A 19979-nucleotide genomic window follows, 5' to 3' on the forward strand; every position below is an offset into this window, starting at 1 on the left:
GATGGAATACAAGTGAGTGTCATACAGAGGGATTTAGGTGTTCTAGTGCATAAATTGCAAAAAGCTAGCAAGCAGCTCCAGCAAGTAGTTCAGAAGGCCAATGACATTTTGGCTTTCATTGCAAAAGGAATAGAATTTAAAACTTGGGATGTTCTGTTGCAATTGTACAGGGTGACGTTGAGGCAGTACAAGCTGATTCCAAGGTTGAAAGGGTAAAGCTATCAAGAGAGACTAAATAGTTCGGGTCTCTATAAGAATGAGGGTTAACCTTATTCAAACATACAGTGGTGCTAGAAGGTTTGTGAACCCTGTAGAATTCTATTTCTGCATAAATATGACCTAAAATGTGATCAGATCTTCATGCATTCTAAAACTAGATAAAGAAAACTCAATTAAATAAATAACACAAAAAATTATGCTTGTTCATTTATTTATTGAGAAAAATGATCCAGTATTACATGTTGGACTTGGGTGAAGATCTGATCATGTTTTAGGTCATATTTATGCAGAAATGGAGAAAATTCTACAGGCTTCACAAACTTTCCAGCACCACTGTATAAGATCCTTGACAGGTTAGATAATGGAATACATTCACTAACAGGGGAGTCACAAACAAGGTAACACAATTACAAGTCAAGGGGCTGGTCATTTAAAACTTCTTCCAGCGTAAGACAGTGAATCTCTGCCCTGGCAGGTGGTGGAAGTTGGAAGTAGTTAAAGTGGAGGTGGATAAATATTTGATAAATCAAGGGTTTGAGAGGAATGGAGAAATGACATAGAAGAGGATTTGAGGTCAGCGTGGATCAGACATGACAATATTAAATAGTGAGGCAGACTTGAAGGGTCTAACAGGCATACCTGCTCAAATTTTCATGTATTCTTATATAAACATCATGTGGAATAATTAGTTTACATATTTCAAGATCAGAAGTAGCTTTGTGATCAGGAAAGTGAAATTGTATCAGCCACATAGAGTCTAGTTCTGGTATCACTGTGGAAAGAACATGAAATGTAATTCATGGTCACAGACACCTGTTGAGGTTAATTTAAATCTCAAAGGCAGTAACTTATAATTTTATTTAGAGGTAAGTAGCAAACATATGCTAGACATTTTCTTTTGAATTACTGCATCTTTGGATGCAGAAACCTGTTTGGAATCAAGGTAGAGTAGATTATTTGTGTTGAGTTTTTAAATTTACGACAATTTGCTTTGGTTATGTTTAACTATAGTCTTCAGATATAATATGTAATTTGGAAAATCATTTTCCCAGCTTCTGAGAAAGTTGTGGCATGGATTAGGAGACTGCTTCTTCAGTTATCTGCTTTTGTATAGATATGACTGATAACATATTATAAATATGTAACAGCACAGAAATAAGTATTTTAGTTGAGTTCACTTTGTGATGTTAAGGGCAATTGTATTCAATGCTCTTGAATTGAATTGATTTTATTTCTTACATCCTTCACTTACGTGAGAAGTAAAAATCTTTACGTTATGTCTCCATCTAAATGTGCAATGTGCAAATTATAGTAATTTGTAATAAATAGTATGTACAGTAAGGTATACAACAGAACAGTCAATATGGCTTAGAAATACAATTGTGTCAGCGTGAATTAATCAGTCTGATGGCTTGGTGAAAGAAGCTGTCCTGGAGTCTATTAGTCCTGGCTTTAATGCTGTGGTACCATTACCCGGATGGAGTAATTTTAAAAAGTGAGTGAGATTTCTATAACAAAAGTACTTATATGCCTTCTGTCTTTAAGGAAGGTACAGTATCAATAATGAATGTTTGGATGAATGCATCTAGAAAGTGTAAAATAATGGCAGGGTGGATTGGATTGCTTCAGTGGACCTATTGGAGAAATACAGAAGGTTTATCCTAACTGTTCGTAAGGCTGTTATATGTGGGGGGAAAGTTGTCTGGTTGCAGAATTGCAAAGTAAATTGCACTGAGTGCTCCCAACTGCATCAACATCCTTGGCCTGTTTTTCATTATTAGTACAAGACCTGTAAGGATGGCAGCGTGTTAGGCGTCACTGTGACCAGAATTGCACTCCTGACCCATTGTCAGGCTCTGACTCAGGCTTGTGCATACACAGAAGGTAAGGCTTCCTTTCCTTTTTCCTATTACTTAAAGCAAGTAAGACCAAAGCAGCTGTGTAACTTAGTTCTGTAAGTGGAGAGACGCTAATATCTTACAATGAAATGTCCTGTGTATCAACATAAGCTGGTGCCTATTTAGAAAGCGAGAGCTTGTGTAGCATGTGAATGAATCTCCAAGTGAAACCTACACTCGGTAGCAGATCTAGAACTGAGTAAACTGCAAGCTATTGACAAACTCATTGATTATCATCATCAGCCTCTTATCTATTCTGAGTGAACGAATCTGAAGAAATTGCTAAAATAATAGCATTATCTAGTTTTAATGCGATTTAAAAAATTCTACTATTGGCATTCCTTAACGTGCGCTGATAATCTTAAGATGTTAATGTTAAGGACAATGGCAGTTGTATAGTTTCCTGCAGTTTTGAAAGTAATGTGTTTGGAATGCTGACATTACTTACACCATGTGTTCACAACTGTGAGCCCAATCCCTACACCCATCGACTTGGATGATTAGGATTTAGAGATTGATTTACTTGAAAAATTCTCAATTTGTTCTCTGTCAAAGAATTCACTGGCACTGGGTTTTGTGGTTTCTGATTCTCATTTCTCATGTTTGTGACAGAGAAGGAGGCGTTGAGACCCATCATGTCTGTGCTGAGTCTCACAACTCACATTCCTGCACATTTCTCTATCACCCATTCTTTCTCATGTGCCCCCTATTCTCGTGCCCGCCCCCCACCCCAGCCTCAGATCTGTTGTAATTTACCAATGTACAGCAGCTAACTAACCTATCAAGCGGCATGTCTTTGGGTTGTGGGAGGAAATCGGAGCACCTGGAGGAAGCCTAGACGGTCCCAGGAAGAGCATGTGAACTCCACGCAGCATCAGGGTTAGGTTTGAATGTGGTTTGCTGAGGCCAGACAACAGCAGTGCTGCTTACTGCAATACTGTGCTGCCCCCAGTAGTGTTTTTTTTCCAAAGTCCTTATTGTAAAACGTGATAAAATATTTACAGTAATCCGGAGCCATAGTGTTTTCAAGAAGATGTGTCAGTAAAATGCTGAATAATTGATTAGCAATATAGCTGGCGTATTTGAAATTTGTTTTGGTACTTTATATTCCTGTAAATGGCCACTTGATTTTTTTGCAAGTTGTGACACCTTCAAGACACCACATCTAATAAAACCCAGACTGTTATTTATCAATAATTGGCGATCAATCCAAGAGTGCATGCATGAGTTTCGTTCAAATAAAAGCAGTGCAGTAATTCAGGGAAAACAAAAAGTTGAATTAATAATTAGCTGGAGCTTGTTATTTTTTTTCTGTAAATTCTTTACCCTCTAAAACAAATACAAATGACCCTTAATTATTAACAATACTTCTGAATCAAACTGAAATATGGAAAATTATAGAAGGAAATACAAAATATTTAAAATGCTTAGTAGATGTATCCAGAATCTTTTTAATAAATAAATTCTTAAACTTTATCTAGGAAGGGGAAAATTCTAAAATAATAAAATTTGTATTAAAACTTGGGTTCCAAAGTATCATGAGCCAAAATACAGAGAAAATGACTGATAAGTATACCGAATAGACCCAGTTCATTCTTGTATTGAGGTTGAAGTCGATGTCTGCTGTTGATGAGGCTGAAGAGCCTTCCATTCCAGTAAAAATAAGGTAAAAACATATTTAATTGTACTGTTGAGTCTTGATGAAGGGTCTCAGCCTGAAACATCGATTGCTTAATCCCCTCCATAGAATCTGCCTGTTCTGCTGAGTTCCTCCATCATTTTGTGTGTGTTGCTGTGTGTAGAGTCCCTTGTGTTTGTAAATATGCTGATATTTGTAAGTGTTCATTCTTACATATCTGCCAGTGGAGGTACGAAAAACAGTGGAACAAGAACTGAGGTACATTTTGTTGAAAAGAACTAGCACTGAGTCATAACACCCCAAGCATGCAGTGTCCCACTACATAATGTGATGAGTAATAAATAGCTCTGTGTGTCTAAATGATACCTCCCTTTAGGAAAGAATGGACATGTGGAGAAAATTGGAGGGAGAAATAAATACATTGTGACACTTGGATTGAAGTGAAATGTATTCTTTTTTTTAAATTCTCTTCAAAAACTTAACTTCAGCTGAGATAGTCTTATCTTTCTTAAACAGCGGAAACCATTGTGAATGTATTGGATTTTAAGAAAGATGTTGGTTTGTGGCATGGTATTCTTACGGTAAGTTTATTTTATTAAATCCATGCATATAGATACGGCACATCAGAAATTCGTGTTTTCTTTCTGTTGAAGATTGTGGGTTTCATCTAACTGATCATTTTACATCAGGGTTTCCTAGGGCAGGAGGAGGTTATATGGTCCAACCAGTCTGAGACTTTTTTCTCCCAACATAGCTTAGCTGTCTTTCCCACTATCTATTTCACTTCTTAAGAAACACATGAGTAAAGTTTTAGAATGTGGGTTGGTCTCTTTGGATTTGTGAGTGATGCTGCTGACATGTTAAAGCTCTTCCCATTAGATCACCTTCACACATCTTCACCTCTGCCATCTTCTCTCAACTTGTCAGTTGCCCCCAAAAAACATATAAAATATGATTTTGCTCCTGCAAATAAGAAGTACTGAAATTTTAATTTATCATAAAAACATAGAAAACCTACAACATATTACAGGCCCTTCGGCCCACAAAGTTGTGCTGAACATGTCCCTACCTTAGAAATTACTAGACTTCCCCATAGCCCTCTAGTTTTCTAAGCTCCATGTACCTATCTAAAAGTCTCTTAAAAGACCCTATCGTATCTGCCTCCACCACTGTTGCCAGCAGCCCGTTCCACGCACTCACCACTCTCTGAGTAAAAAACTTACCCCTGACATCTCCTCTGTACCTACTCCCCAGCACCTTAAACCTGTGTCCTCTTGTGGCAACCATTTCGGCCCTGGGATAAAGCCTCTGACTATCCACGTGATCAATGCCTCTCATCATCTTATTCTCCTTTATAAGTATATGATTAATTTTCATCAATAAGAATAGCAAGGTTGGTTTGGTAGACCAAATTTCCTCCTTTTGTGCAGTTATATTTCAGTAGTCTTGAATAATGATTGCTTTGACTTTATCAGTGTAAGACAATACCAATCACATTTTAATTTTGTTTGTAAACAAGTTCAACAGTACTAATTTATGTTTTAAACAACCCTGCTATGTTTTAACTGTCATAATCATCAGTATTAGATTGTGTTTGATTTTATCCTTAACTCAATAATTCAAATTTGAATTGCACTGTAGGCAGGAGAAATTCTAAGTGACGTGAATGGACAAAGAACAAAGTAGAACTTTGAGTGGGTGGTTCCTACAAGGAGGCTTCCATGTGTGATAAGTCTGCAGTGAGGGAAGTAGGATTTAGCAGATTCAAGATACGAAACATCATGATTAAATACTTTGTAACATGAGTATTGCACATTATTTAGAGTAGTTTCTCTTTTTGAAATGGAGAACTAAGGAAGAGACTTACCTTAAGTGAATCCATTTGTGATGTGTTCAGATTTATATCCAAATTTGAACCTGGACAAGATGCGTGAAAAAGAGAAAAAAATAAATAGTACAACTGGCAACATCTGTAGGTAGAGAGAAAGAGAGTAAATACGGCCAATATTGTCATGAAACGCGGAAGACAGCACAATTGTTCTTTGGTGAACTGACTTCCATCTCAAAGCGCTTGGACCAAGAAACCACCACAGAATATATGGCCATTATTTCTAGAGGCACTGGCCTTACTGAAAAGAACTTCCCTCTCATTGTCTCCACAGTCCTCCAATCCAGCACCACAACTTCTACCTCAATCCAAGAAAGAAAAAACAGGACTGTTTCTCCCTACTCTTGTCCCACGGAATTTATTCTAAGCCTTTGTTAATCCCACCTTCCTGAGACGTTGGTGATGCTGGACCAACAGACATTCCGAACTAATGAATTTTAGTTTATTAAAATTGGGACACAATTCTAAATCACTTTTTGTTCTTTGTTACTATTTGTTAGATTTAAAGGGAGCATTGGGAACAGAACCAGGCAGTTTAAGAGGATCATGAGAACTCAGAGCCTGGGGAGTTGGCAGAGAATCTGGCAACTGTCAATTCCAGAGCTGGTAGTCATAGTCGTAGGTACTTCAGTAAGGAGGACCAAGGGATATTAGTGGATACTTCAGTTTCCAATAGAAGTGGGTTGAAATATTTGGATCTCACCATGCAATAAACTAGGAAGTATGAAGGATGTTTTGTTGATTCAGTCTTCTGATCTGGAAGCTTATTATGAAATATTTCTGCAAGCTATCTTATTTGGAAAATGTATGATATGGTTCTCAATAAAAGAGGTGTGGTTCAACCTCAACTTACAATCATATTGTTCTGCTTAAACATTCTGGTACTGCTGAAACTTCCAAGTTCTTATTATTTCTGTGTACGAGTGTGGTTTAGTTCTGAAAGAATGTTAATTGGTTCTGAAATGCTTAGCCTTGAAGTGAAATGCTATTTCTGAGTGTTTTGTTTTCTCACTATGTTTTACTGTGCTCCTCAGAGTGTTATGAACATGATGCATGTAATCAGTATCCCATATTCATTAATGAAGGTGAATCCCCTATCATGGATACAGAAAGTCTATGCATATAAGGGTAAGTGCAGTGGGATTGTTTAATGATAGTTGTGCAGAAGGAATTATTTAAATATTGAATATTATTCCTGATTTCACATTGAAAGCACATTCTATGAAAGTTTTGATTAACATAATAAAAACCTGAGCAGATTTTTACTTGAATTTTACTTTGAAAAGAAGAGTGAGTTTAGAGAGAGAATGATGCATTTCATTCCCTTTAATTTCAGCCAAAGTAGCTTGTGTGAAGTCCAGGGATATGCACTGGGCTTTGGTAGCACACAGAGACCAACGAGATATCAACCTCACCTCACTGCGGATGCTTATTGTAGCAGATGGAGCCAACCCTTGTAAGTAGCTTCCTTTCTTACAAACACCTGCTGATTTAAAGCAAAAATGCATTGTACGTGGTTTGGTAATGCAGCTGTCAAAGTTTCAAATGCAATTTTTGGCTTTGCAGCATAATGCAAAGAATAATGCCCCCAGTACATTCTTAGGTTGTGTTGGTTTCTAATGTAAACGATGCATTTCAAGGTACATGTGATAAATAAATGAATCTGAATCTGAAATGCCCAATTTTGGACACGGATTTCCTCACCTTAAAACATTGATCTGAAAGTGAACAATGATCACCTGTAAATTTATTTTCAGGGCAGCGTTAGTAGTACCTCCCCGGTGTTTTAGGTTGCTTGTTGAAGGTTGGCCTTGTCTCTGATGCATCCAGCAGGGTAGGGATCGCTGTTGTTCAGTGGGCAGTGAGGAAGGTTTGAAGCTTTGATTTCTTAGGCCATCTTTATCGCGTTCAACCGGTCACCTGGAGGCTGCTGTGGATTTCTCTTGCTACGAGGAAGCACCCTTGATATTTATCAGTGGACAACACACACAAAATGTTGGAGGAACTCAACAGGTCGGGCAGCATCTATGGAGGGGAATAAGCAGTCGACACTTCGAACCGAGGTCCTTCATCAGGATGATGACAGTTTATTCCCCTTCATAGATTCTGCCTGATTTGCTGAGTTCCTACAGCATTTTGTGTGTGTGTTGCTCAAGATTCCCAACATTTGCAGAATCTCTTGTGTTGGTTTTGATAGTTAACTGTTATTTATCCAGTGTCTCGTTGTGGAACTTGATTGTTGGAGAACAGTGTTATATAACGGGGCTAGTCAGGTTGAGAACCACTGCCTTCCAGGTGTTTAATGTGAGGACTCTTGTTTCATATGTTTCAATGTAGGAGTCAAGGTTGTGGTCTCTGAATATGCACAAGTATAGCTTGTGCACTGTATTTCGATAAGTAAGGTTGGGTGATGTTTAGTTCTGGGAGGGAAATGACAAAGTTCCATCCTGGGGGACCTTTTGTGGGTAAAACACTGGTAATAACAAAGAAGATTCAGTCAAAGTCAAATACAAAATCAAGTTCATTGCCACAGAGGAGGGGATTGAAGTGATGACGCAGCCTTGTTGAAGGGGTTGGGAGTCTGGGGAATCTTGGTTCAGATCCTGGCTTGCATTGTAGCAGATAAAAATTAAGCCACAAAATCAAATGATTCACATGTGACAAATCCGTTTTGTTTCTTGAAGTTGTGACTAGCAGAATAAGGGGAACCAGTGGATCTGGGGTTTCTGGAATTTTTAAAATGTCTTTGATAAGGTGCTAAATAAGAAGATATTAAAAAATCAAACGCATGGGATTGACATTAATATCCTGAGGAAGGCAGAGAGTAGAAGTAGTTGGGTCAGTTTTGTGTTGGGAGGCTGTGACTCGAGGGTTGCTGCAGATCTCAGTCATTCATATGCAACAGCAGTGGTTTGGATGAAGACGCAGGTGTGATGCTTGCAAGTCTGCTGATGAAACCAAGCTGGGGGACTGTGCTGGTAATGAGGAAGGTGCCGAGAGGCTTCGCAGAGATGAAAATAGTCTGTGCGAATGTGATCTGCAATATAATGTGGAAAAATGTGAGGCAGAATAAAATGACAAGTATTCTTCAAATTCTGAGAGATTGGAGCAAGCTGATGTTTGGAGGGACCTGTGTGTGCTGTGCATGAAACACTGAAAGTTACCAGTACAGTAAACAATAACAAGGCAGGTGGTATGTTGACCTTTATTGTTAGGGAATTTGAATACAAAAATAAATGCATCTTATTGCATTCATGGGAAGAAGAGTCTCAAGTTTGTATACTGCATACATATCTTGATAATAAATCTTTCAATTGTAAAGGGAGATTGCACCAGGTATATTGTGTCCTGATCTGATCTTCCTCCCTAAGGATTACACTGGAAGTCAATGCAGCAAAGGTCCATTGATCTGATTGCTGGGATGGGTGAATTCTCATATGAGGACAGATTAAATAGACCAGGAGTTTACGGTAATCAGAACTGTTCACAATTCAAATATTCATAATTCTTCCAAGGCATCGAAGGGTTAAATACAGGGACGATGTCTACTCTGACTAGGGTGCCAGGACTGAGATGAACAGAAAATTGGAGGGTAGTGGATCTTTGGAATTCTCTACTCGGGAGCCTCTGTCGCTTACTGGATAAAAGTTAACAGATATTTGAATAGTCAATGAATCGAGTGAGGGATATAGAATTAGAGTAGGGAGTGACACTGAGGTAAAGGATCTCACATGACCTCATTGAATAGTGGAGTAAGATGGCCTGTTACTGCTTTTATTCTTGTCGTCCTTTTGTTCAACAACTTGGGCCGGGTCCTGAGCAGTCCAGAAGAGGGTTCTTGGCCCAAAACATTGACGCTTTGTTCTTTTCCATTGATGATGCCTGATCTGCTGAGTTCCTCTGGCGTTTTGTGTGTGTTGAATTAGTGTTTTTGTTTTCGTTAACCACAGAATTGGTCCAGACTTCTTAGGATTGTCCTTCTTGCATGAGCTATGTAGGGTCAGATTGTGGGCTACTACTACTACGTGGACTCAGGCCTAGGGGGCTGGCGTCGGGCACGATGACGAACTCTCCACTTCTCCCTCTCCCTCATCAGTGTGTTCAGTTCATCTACATTAGCCGCGCTGCTGTCTTCTAGGAGCGTGTTGACCATAGTCTTGGGAGGGCGCCCAGGGTTCATCCTCCCATGCTTGGGCTCCCATATGATGACTAGGCTGGCAGGTAGCTCGGGGTGGCGTAAACAGTGCCCCGCTAGTGAGCTGAAGGACCTTTACTGTGCTGTACTGTTCTGTGTTCTCATTGTAAGTGTAAGTTGCAGGCTGTTGCCCTGCATTTAATTTCAATTTAGCAGTAAGAAAAATGCAATAGTGCTTGCATAGTGAAATTTAGATTAGTACCTGATTGTTAAAATTGTTCTAATATTTTGTAAACGTTTTGCTCCTTAGGGTCTATTTCTTCCTGTGATGCATTCCTGAATGTCTTCCAAAGCAAAGGATTGCGCCCTGAAGTAATATGTCCTTGTGCCAGTTCCCCTGAAGCTCTTACTGTAGCTATCCGCAGGTATGTCATCAACTTGTTTGAAAGTTTAAGGAGAAGGGGAAGGGTTTTGCATCTTGAATGTTGTTCTTGTGACTGGCCTTTGCCTGTTAAAACTGCAGCTTTCTATTGATCAAGCAATTCAGATATGAACATGTGTTGTTGATGTTGGTATCTACCATGCTCCTGGTTTGCCTGTCATAGTCTTTATGGCTACACAGATGCACAGCAGTTGAGTTCAGAGCCTGTAGTCTCCTCTATTAAATACTCGGCAGAGGAAGGTATACATCACACTTTCCAGCTTTAACTGAGGAAAAATCAGTGTGGTGTTCAAAGTCCAAAGTAAATCTATTATCAAAGTTCATATACGTCACTATGTACAACCCCGAGATTCATTTTCTTGTGGGAATTCACAGTAAGTTCAAAAATACAATCAATAGATTCAATGAAAGACTGCCCCCAACAGGACAGACAAACAATCAATGTGCAAGAAACAGCCAACTGTGCAAATATAGAAAGGCCAAAAGGAAAAATAATTAAAAAATCAAGATCATGAGTTGAAAAGTCCTTAAAAGTCCATAGGTTGTGGGAACAGTTCTGTCATGTTTTTTCTTCTGTTGTATTTGCACAGTTTGTTGTCTTTGTTCATTAGTTGTTTGTCCGTCCTGTTGGTGCAATCTTGGATTGAGTTTGCACGCAAGAAAACAAATCTCAGGGTTGTATATGATGACATATACGTATGTATTTTGATAACAAGTTTTCTTTAAACTTTTGAATGAGGACTCGCAAGTCCCTTTGCATCTTTGATTTCTGGATTTTCTCCCTTTTTAGATAACAATCTAAGCCTTTAATCCTTCTCCCAAAGTGCATGGCCATACACTTCTCTACACTACTTTGTAGAGAAATATAACACACTTAAATGATCTTTTACTGTTGATCCAATATCAGTCTTCACACCATCCCATATATAACTCTTCTTTAGAAAAAAAAATGTAGGATACTTTCCATTAAATATTTAGTGTGTGAATATTTATTAGGAGAGGTAAGAAAAAGGACCCAAGTGGCAACTTTTTCACAAAGGGAGTGGTGGATATGCAGAGCAAGCTGCCAGAAGTGATAGTTACAACATTCAGCATGCAGGTACATGAGAAGGAAAGGTATAGAAGGATATGGGCCAAGAGATCTTGGGGTTCACTGAACATAGCTTCCAAGCTGATAAAGTGGTAAAGAAGGCATATGGCATGCTTGCCTTTATTGATAGGGGTGTTGCAGATAAGAGTAAGGAAGTTACGCTGCAGCTTGTGTAAAGCTTTGGTCAGTTTGCACTTGGAATATTGTGTGTCATTCTAGGTGACCCATTATAGAGATTGTGCCTGGAGTAGAGGGGATGAGCAATAAGAAAAGCTTGGACAACTTTGGGTTGTTCTCCCTAGAATACAGGGGGCTGATGGAAGACCCAGTAGAGGTTTATAAAATTATCAGAAGCATAGACAGGACAGACAGTCAGAATCTTTACCCAAGAGTAAAAACGTCAAACACCAGAGGGGGCTATGCTTTTCAGGTTGGGGGCAGTTTGAAAATGTCATGGGGGTCAAGGTTTTCACACAGAGAGTGGTAGATGCCTGCAATTAGTTACAGGGAAAGTAGTGGAAGTGATATCTGAAAGTGAGGGATATTGATAATACTCGGATATATAAACTAGGATATGCTTCAATTAATAATCCATTTACAACAATGTTTCTGGGATTTAAGGACCAACGTTATAGGGAAAGGTTGAATAGATTTAGAACTTATTCCCTGGAGGGGAGATTTGATAGAGGGGTGTAAATAGGGAAATGCAAGGTGTCTTTTTCCAATGAGGTTAGGTGAGACTAGAGGTCATAGATTAAGGGTGAAATATGAAATATTTAAAGGGAAATCTGAGGGGGAACTTTTTCACTCAGAAGGTAGTGGGAGTGTGGAACAAGCTGCCAGCGAAAGTGGTGGCTGGGGGTTTTATTTCAACATTGAAGAGTAACTGGATAGGTATGTGGATAAGAGGGTTTATGGAGGCCTATGCTCCAGGTGCAGGTCCATGGGACTAGGCAGATTAATAGTTCAGACTAGATGGGCCAAAGGGCCTGTTTCTATGTTGTAGTGCTCTTTGACTCCGATGCACAAGAAGAAGACATTTAATGTAAATTGGCATGATGACATCGTGGGCCAAGTGATCTACCCAATGCTGTGCTATTTTGTGTGGGCAAGTGGGACTGGCCGAAGTAGACAGCTTGTTTGGCATTGATGAGCTGGGGCAAAGGGCTTGTTTCCCTACTATGTAACACCACCTCTCTATATTTTAGGCCGACCGATGATACCAACCAGCCTCCTGGTCGAGGCGTTCTCTCCATGCATGGTTTGAGCTACGGGGTGATAAGAGTGGACTCTGAAGAAAAGCTGTCTGTTCTGACTGTGCAAGATGTTGGAATGGTGATGCCTGGAGGTATGGCACATTGGGGCACGTTTTCAGTGCTGCTTTCTCAACTCAACATGGAGATTAAGCTAATCAGCTAATGCACACCGTGCTTTGTAAAATCTCGAGTGTGCAAGTATCAAATGTATCAATGGTGTTTAGGCAGATGAAGTCTGTAGAATATATTTCCACGTTAATTGTGCCTAATAGTTGGATGATGAATAGCGAAGCAGTTTAAATGAATAAGTGCATTAATTATTATGTTATGCTCGTGTGATGCTAAGTTGTTGGTGATGTGCAAGTGTTTGATTGTTATTAACAGACTTTAAAACTGAAGAAATAGCATTTCTTCATTCATTATTTTACAATTGTCTTTAGTGAGCACTTTAAGCAAAAAAAAGTGCAGATGTTATTTAAATTTAATTATACAAAATATAATTATTTTTGCATATCCCTACAAGGAATGAAATTATAGTAGCAATATTCCACTTGATATCAGATAGAGAAGACAACATTAAGTTGTCCATACTAGACTTACGAAGTGTAGAAATAGACCCAATGAAGGTTAAGTACTGTACATAATCCATATTCCAGCACTTAGCCAGAGGCCTTTGATGCCATGTTTTATCTAAATATTTATTGTGTTGTGGGAGTACCTCCCTCCGGCACTCCCACAGGTCATACTGACCAGGCTTCTACCCCCCAATGACCAAAATCATTTTTCCTCAGATTCTCCTCCAGCTCTCTTATCCCTCACTTTAAACCTATGCTCTTTGGCTAGAGACAGACCAATTATGGGGAAATTGTTCTCCCTATTTAAGCCACTGATGACTTTGCCTTGTGCACAATGGGTGTGTTTTTCATTAAAAGAAAACCTGCAGTCTCTCATGGCCTCTCCATTTTTTCCATCTCAATCAATGATTCATTCACCAGAGGTTTGTACTAATAGGAGTCCTGGTGCTATGCACAAACACGTTATTGCATTTCAATTATTTTTGTAATTGAACAATTCAGGATGCTCAATAGACTGTGCTACTCAGCTATGAGCTATTCTTTCCACATGACCCACATGTTATCCAAGTGCCACAAAAGGCACTGCCTTCCTGCCTCCTTACCTTGATCATTTCTAGTGCCTTTATTGAATATATTATCCTCACTCCAGTATTAGAAGAGAATGAATATCAGGTAGTCCTTTGAGATCTGTTCCTAATTAAACCCCAGCAATATCTGCTCTTAAAACCAAAACCACCAAATTCTGCAGATGCTGGAAATCCAGAGAAACAAAATGCTGGAGGAACTCAGTAGGTCTGACAGCATGAATGGAGAGGAATGAAGAGTCAATGCTTCAAGCAGAAACTCTTCATCAGGACCCTTCCTCTTGTGTTTTGCTCTTAAAATACTGCATGATCATGTACTTCCACCCTTGGCAAGAAAGCTGCCCTTTGTATAGTGACAGATTCAGAAGAGGCCAACTGCACTTTTTGCACTTTCCCTTTGATATTGTACCAGCTCATGCCCAGGTTCCTAAATAAGGCTTAAACATGGACCTACTGTATACAGTATATCTTGGAGATAATTCGGAAAATGAGTGGCTCAGGTGGTTGATAGTTGGGTAGAGTTGTTCTCCAATCTTGGTGATTTGCTTGCAAATGATTCATCACCATACGAGGAGATCTCATCGGTGTGATGTCAACTGTATTCTGTCTTCCAAATTCTTGGTCTTCATATACTTAACAATCAGTTGACTGGTCGTCGTTAGTTATAATGTCAGGAGGATCCATGGAACTGTAAAGTGGTATGATCAACTCTCCCTAGTCTCTACCCATAAAGATTGAGAGGGGCACAAATTCGACTGAAACTCATGGCGTAAGCAAACACAGGCCATGCAAGACAATTCCTAGGAGGGTGGTTTTCTGCAAACAAATCTGTAAACAGACGTGCAGACCTCAATCCTATTTATGTAAACTTAAGATTGGAAAACAACTCAACCCAACCATATATCTTGGCATCTTAATCGATACAATTCTTTGTGTGTCTGCCAGTTCATTAGTATCCTTTTAAATGTACGATGCTTCATATAGTTCTCAATTTTCTGTCTCTGTTCTAGCGATGATTTGCAGGGTTAATATAACAGTTTTGAAATTAGTATGAAAAGGTTTCAGATTGCAGAGGAGTATTTAATGAACCTCATTTTCACTAATAGCAGCAGAACGGTAATCACTTTCAGTTCCTGTTTCCTTGTCCTTGGTTGCTAATATATCAGTGTTTACTATCTCACATTTGTCTCTACCTAAAATCATCCCTGTAGCTTATTTGCTTACCTTCTTGCTCCTTTCAAGTCCAGAAGGTCCAGTTACACAGTTATGTAGTTTGCTGTCTTATTTGGTATTTGAGGCATGTCACTGATTGTTAGTCACTGCCTTCCTCAGACAAATCTATATCTACTTTTAATTAATTATTTATCTGTTTATATGTTTGTTGTTAATTTTGTATGAACCCTGTTTCACATTATCAAGTGGGCATTCCTTCTGAATGCATTCTGAAAATCAGATGGCTTTGGTCTGCTACTTGAATCAATTTCTGAAAGGACTCCAGAAGACTGGGCCTGTATTGCACTGAAGCCATGGGGGTATTTATTTCTTGTAACCTGGTGTAATTGATAAGATAGCCCTGTAAAATATTCCCATATGCATTTCGTGCTTGTACATCGACCACCTCATAACTCTATAGTTTACAACTGTTTCCTGTATCACATATTCCTGAGAGTATGCTGAGTATCCCTGTGTATACATCAGAGTATATTTATTTTTCCGTGATAGCTGCCAGAGGGTTCTGAGAGCTACCAAGGTGATGGTGAGCAGGTGCAGGGGGTGCAGAATGGATTGATTGCAGATGCTGGAAAACTGAACTAAAACAGGAAACGCTGGATGTACATTCAGCTATCAAGGATGCACTCAGAGATAGAGAAAGAATTAATAACCTGGCATCCGATAAAAATCTTTCAACCTGAAATGTTAATTCTGTTCTCAGACCTTTGGCCAATTGACTAATGGGAACACCATCCCTCTGTAGCATATTAGCTCTGTAACTTTAAATCTTTGTAAGTTTTGCTGAGTTAATCTTCCCGACACTTGTGCCTCTCTGCAGCTGTGATGTGTGTTGTCAGACCGGAAGGAATCCCGTTGCTCTGTAGAACTGATGAAATTGGGGAACTCTGTGTCTGTTCCATCGCTGCGGGCATGTCCTACTACGGTCTATCAGGGATGACAAAGAATACCTTTGAGGTACGGTCTGTGTCTTTCTTTACAACCCTGGGGGATTATACTGCAGAAAGAAATTTGGCATTGCTCTGGCGATTGTGCTGTTGGACAGTCTCAAAGATTCTCATAGTTTTTGCTTCCCATTTGTGCAAATACAGTGGGCCCAGTGGAGCAGGAGGGTGTGGGCCCGTTTAGCTGTGGGGTGAGGCGAGGGTGCAAAGTTAAGAGGTCAGTGGCCCGGTAGGTTGGAGGGGACATTAGCACAGTAGGCCAAGGGTGACATCAGCCCAATGGTCAGGAATCTGGTTGCTGCCTATATATTTATTAATTTTTTTACACAGAGTGGTGGGTGCATGGAACACCCTGCTAGGGGTGCTGGTTGTGGTAGATATAGTAGGGATGTTTAAGGGACTCATAGAGACGCACATGGACGATATAAAATGGAGGCACGTACGATGTTGTGCTGATCTTTTAACCTACTGTAGGGTCAACCTAACTCTTCCCTCCTACATAGCCCCCATTTTTCAGTCATCTGCTCGCCTATATATGAGTCTCTTATGTATCTGTCTCTACATTCCCAGTAGCACGTTCCATGTACTCAACACTGTCTGTGTAAAAACAAATATATTTTTTAAAAAATGCGGGAAGTAGGTTGGAGTCTGAGCTTTAGTGCAATAACTATGTTGGTCTTGCATTAATGGCTGGGGAGGTTAAGCATTGGACAAAAATCAGTCTGCAAATGAACCTGATTACAGTTTTCTTCACATTTTTCTCTTGCTTCATGAAACAGAATTCAAATCTGAGACCATATATAGTTTGCACTGAATAGTAGGCACTAAATGGACCTCTTGCACGTTAATGGCGAGCTCTTGATCTCCTAATCTACCTCATTGTGCCCCTTGCACTTTTTTGTCAATGTTTGCACTGCATTTTCTCTCTAACTCTAACACTATATTCTGCAACACACATCAAAGTTGCTGGTGAACACAGCAGGCCAGGCAGCATCTCTAGGAAGAGGTGCAGTCGACGGTTCAGGCCGAGACCCTTTGTCAAACTATATTCTGCTTTTTCTTTGCACTACCTGAATTTTGAAATGATCTTTATGGATGGCATGCAAGCAAAACTTTTGGGTTGATACATCAGAATCAGGTTTATTATCACTGGCATGTGATGTGAAATTTGTTAACTTAGCACAGCAGTACAATGCAATGCATAATATATTTAAAAAAAACAAAAGAAAATAATAAATAAATAAATAGATCGATTACAGTATACATATATTAAATAGATTAAAAATTGTGCAAAACCCAGAAAAATACCATATATTAATAAGTGACTAGTCCAAGGTTCAATGTCCATTTAGGAATCGGATGGCAGAGGAGAAAAGGCTGTTTCTGAATCACTGAGCGTGTGCCTTCAGGCTTCTGTACCTCCTACCTGATGGTAACAGTGAGAAAAGGGCATGCCCTGGGTGCTGAAGGTCCTTAATAATGAACGCTGTCTTTCTGAGTCACCGCTCCTTAAAGATGTCCTGGGTACTTTGTAGGCTAGTTCCCAAGATGGAGCTGACTAGATTTACAACCTTCTGCAGCTTCTTTCGGTCCTGTGCAGTAGTCCCCCTCTTCCCACCACCCCCCCCCCCATACCACACAGTGATGCAGCTTGTCAGAATGCTCTCCACGGTACATCTATAGAAGTTTTTGAGTGTATTTGTTGACATGCCAAATCTCTTCAGACTCTGTCTTGCCTTTTTTATAACTACATCAATATGTTGGGACCAGGTTAGGTCCACAGAGATCTTGACACCCAGGAACTTGAAGCTGCTCACTCTCTCCACTTCTGATCCCTCTATGAGGATTGGTATGTGTTCCTTTGTCTTACCCTTCCTGAAGTCCACAATCAGCTCTTTCGTCTTACTGACGTTGAGTGCAGTGTTGTTGCTGTGACACCAGTCCACTAGTTGGCATATCTCACTCCTGTACACCCTCTCGTTACCACTGGAAATTCTACCAGCAATGGTTGTATCGTCAGCAAATTTATAGATGGTATTTGAGCTGTGCCTAGCCACACAGACATGGGTATAGAGAGAGTAGAACAGTGGGCTAAGCACACACCCCTGAGGTGCGTCAGTGTCGATCGTCAGTGAGGAGGAGATGTTATCACCAATCTGCACCGATTGTGGTCTTCCGGTTAGGAAGTTGAGGATCCAATTGAAGATGGAGGTACAGAGGCCCAGGTTCTGCAACTTCTCAATCAGGATTGTGGGAATGATGGTGTTAAATGCTGAGCTATAGTCGATGAACAGCATCCTGACAGAGGTGTTTGTGGTGTCCAGGTGGTTTAAAGCCCTGTGGAGAGCCATTGAGATTGCATCTGCCATTGACCTGTTGTGGCTATAGGCAAATTGCAATGGAGCCAGGTCCTTGCTGAGGCAGGAGTTCATTCTAGTCATGACCAACCTGCCAAAGTATTTTATCACTGTCGATGCAAGTGCTACTGGGTGATAGTCATTAAGACAGCTCCCATTATTCTTCTTAGGCACTGGTATAATGGTTGCCTTTTTGAAGCAATTGAGAACTTCTGCCTGTAGCAGTGAGAGGTTGAAAATGTCCTTGAATACTCCCGCTAGTTGGTTGGCGCAGGTTTTCAGAGCCTTACCAGGTACTCCATCGGGACCTTCTGCCTTGCGTGGGTTCACTCTCTTTAAAGACAGCCTAACATCAGCCTCTGAGACAGAGATCACAAGGTCATCAGGTGCAGCAGGGATCTTCACAGCTGTAGTTGTGTTCTCCCTTTCAAAGTGGGCATAAAAAGCGTTGAGTTCATTCTGCAGTGAAGCATTGCTGCCATTCATGCTATTGGGTTTCACTTTGCAGGAAGTAATGTCTTGCAAACCCTGCCAGACTTGTCGTGCATCCGATGTCGCCTCCAACCTCATTTGAAATTGTCTCTTCGCCCTTGAAATAACCCTCCACAAATCATACCTGGTTTTCTGGTATACGTGACAATAATAAGCCAATACCAATCACTTACTCCCTGCTTGCACTGGTACCAGGTGTACATTTCATTTGTGGATCTGCTTCCAGACGTATCAAGCCTCTTGGGCCCACTTACGGAATGGTAGCCAGTCAGTCCAGTTTGTCTTATGTGGCAGGCCCTGAAGAACAGCAGAGCATTGTTTTCCCCTCCCTGCTCCTGTCCTGTAGTTTGGCTCACTTTCACGGTTACCCTTTCCTGTACTGTGACTGCCTTGCAGATACCTGAAGTAGTGACCCACTTCCCAGCAGTCAGTGCAGTACTGATGAGATGGTCAGGGGCTCTGCAAAGAGATTCGGATGGGAGTCACTCAGCTTTTGTACCATCCCGTAGTGTATTTACTTTTCACATACTTTGGACAAATTTGCACATTTGTTCCAAAGTTCGGACTTTGTGCAGAAAGTGTTTAACAACTCAAAAATGGCTTGAAATTCAATTTCTATTTTTGGAGAGAAATCTTTTTAGAGAAAACTCCTTGCGCTATTTGAGGATGGCATCTCTGTTCAGTTTGATGAATACAATTGAAAATGATTTGTTTTTCAAGAAATTTTTCATCGGTCCACTATCTCTGTGGGACATAATTTTAAACACCTAAACATTATTTTAAAATAGTACAGAACCTAATTTATACATTGGTGGACTGTATCCATTTTCTAATAATGTAGGAAAACTTAATAGTCAAGTTGTCTATCGGTAGACTTGTCTGTTTAAAAAAAATTATATTTAAAGTCTGTTCAAAACCACAAACAAGCAGAATTGATAGAACTAACAACAGTAGTTAATTCAATCTGGAGTCTGCAGTTCATTTCAAAGTAGCAAAGTTTTTGTCCAAAAGCAATTTAAAATACAGCTATTTTTCACACTCTAACAAAATCTAAGGGCATAGCAGTGGAAAAAGCCGAGTTCAACCTAAACCTCAGATAGTTTTGGTTTTTGTTATATGATCACCCAGGCCATGTCCTCTTCTCATTGATTACAGAAGACATGATCACTGAAGACCCACTCAATATTTTAGAACCAGCCCCTCTGCCATCAGATTTCTGAATGACCAATG

At 39.9% G+C, this 19979-nt stretch overlaps 1 protein-coding gene across 4 annotated transcripts in view; it reads left to right on the forward strand.

Moving 5' to 3' along the window:
• The window catches only part of LOC140195535 (disco-interacting protein 2 homolog C), a 653338-nt gene that overhangs the window by 498176 nt on the left and 135183 nt on the right, over positions 1-19979 (forward strand). For all 4 annotated transcript variants that reach the window (XM_072254007.1, XM_072254008.1, XM_072254010.1 and 1 more), the window contains 7 exons: positions 2001-2103; positions 4273-4337; positions 6679-6772; positions 6981-7100; positions 10090-10204; positions 12520-12659; positions 15777-15913. In XM_072254007.1, coding sequence (XP_072110108.1) covers positions 2001-2103; positions 4273-4337; positions 6679-6772; positions 6981-7100; positions 10090-10204; positions 12520-12659; positions 15777-15913 — 774 coding nt within the window. The remainder of the gene's footprint in view (positions 1-2000; positions 2104-4272; positions 4338-6678; positions 6773-6980; positions 7101-10089; positions 10205-12519; positions 12660-15776; positions 15914-19979) is intronic.

The sequence above is a fragment of the Mobula birostris genome, chromosome 3 (assembly GCF_030028105.1).
Source record: "Mobula birostris isolate sMobBir1 chromosome 3, sMobBir1.hap1, whole genome shotgun sequence".
Taxonomy (NCBI): Eukaryota; Metazoa; Chordata; class Chondrichthyes; order Myliobatiformes; family Myliobatidae; genus Mobula; species Mobula birostris.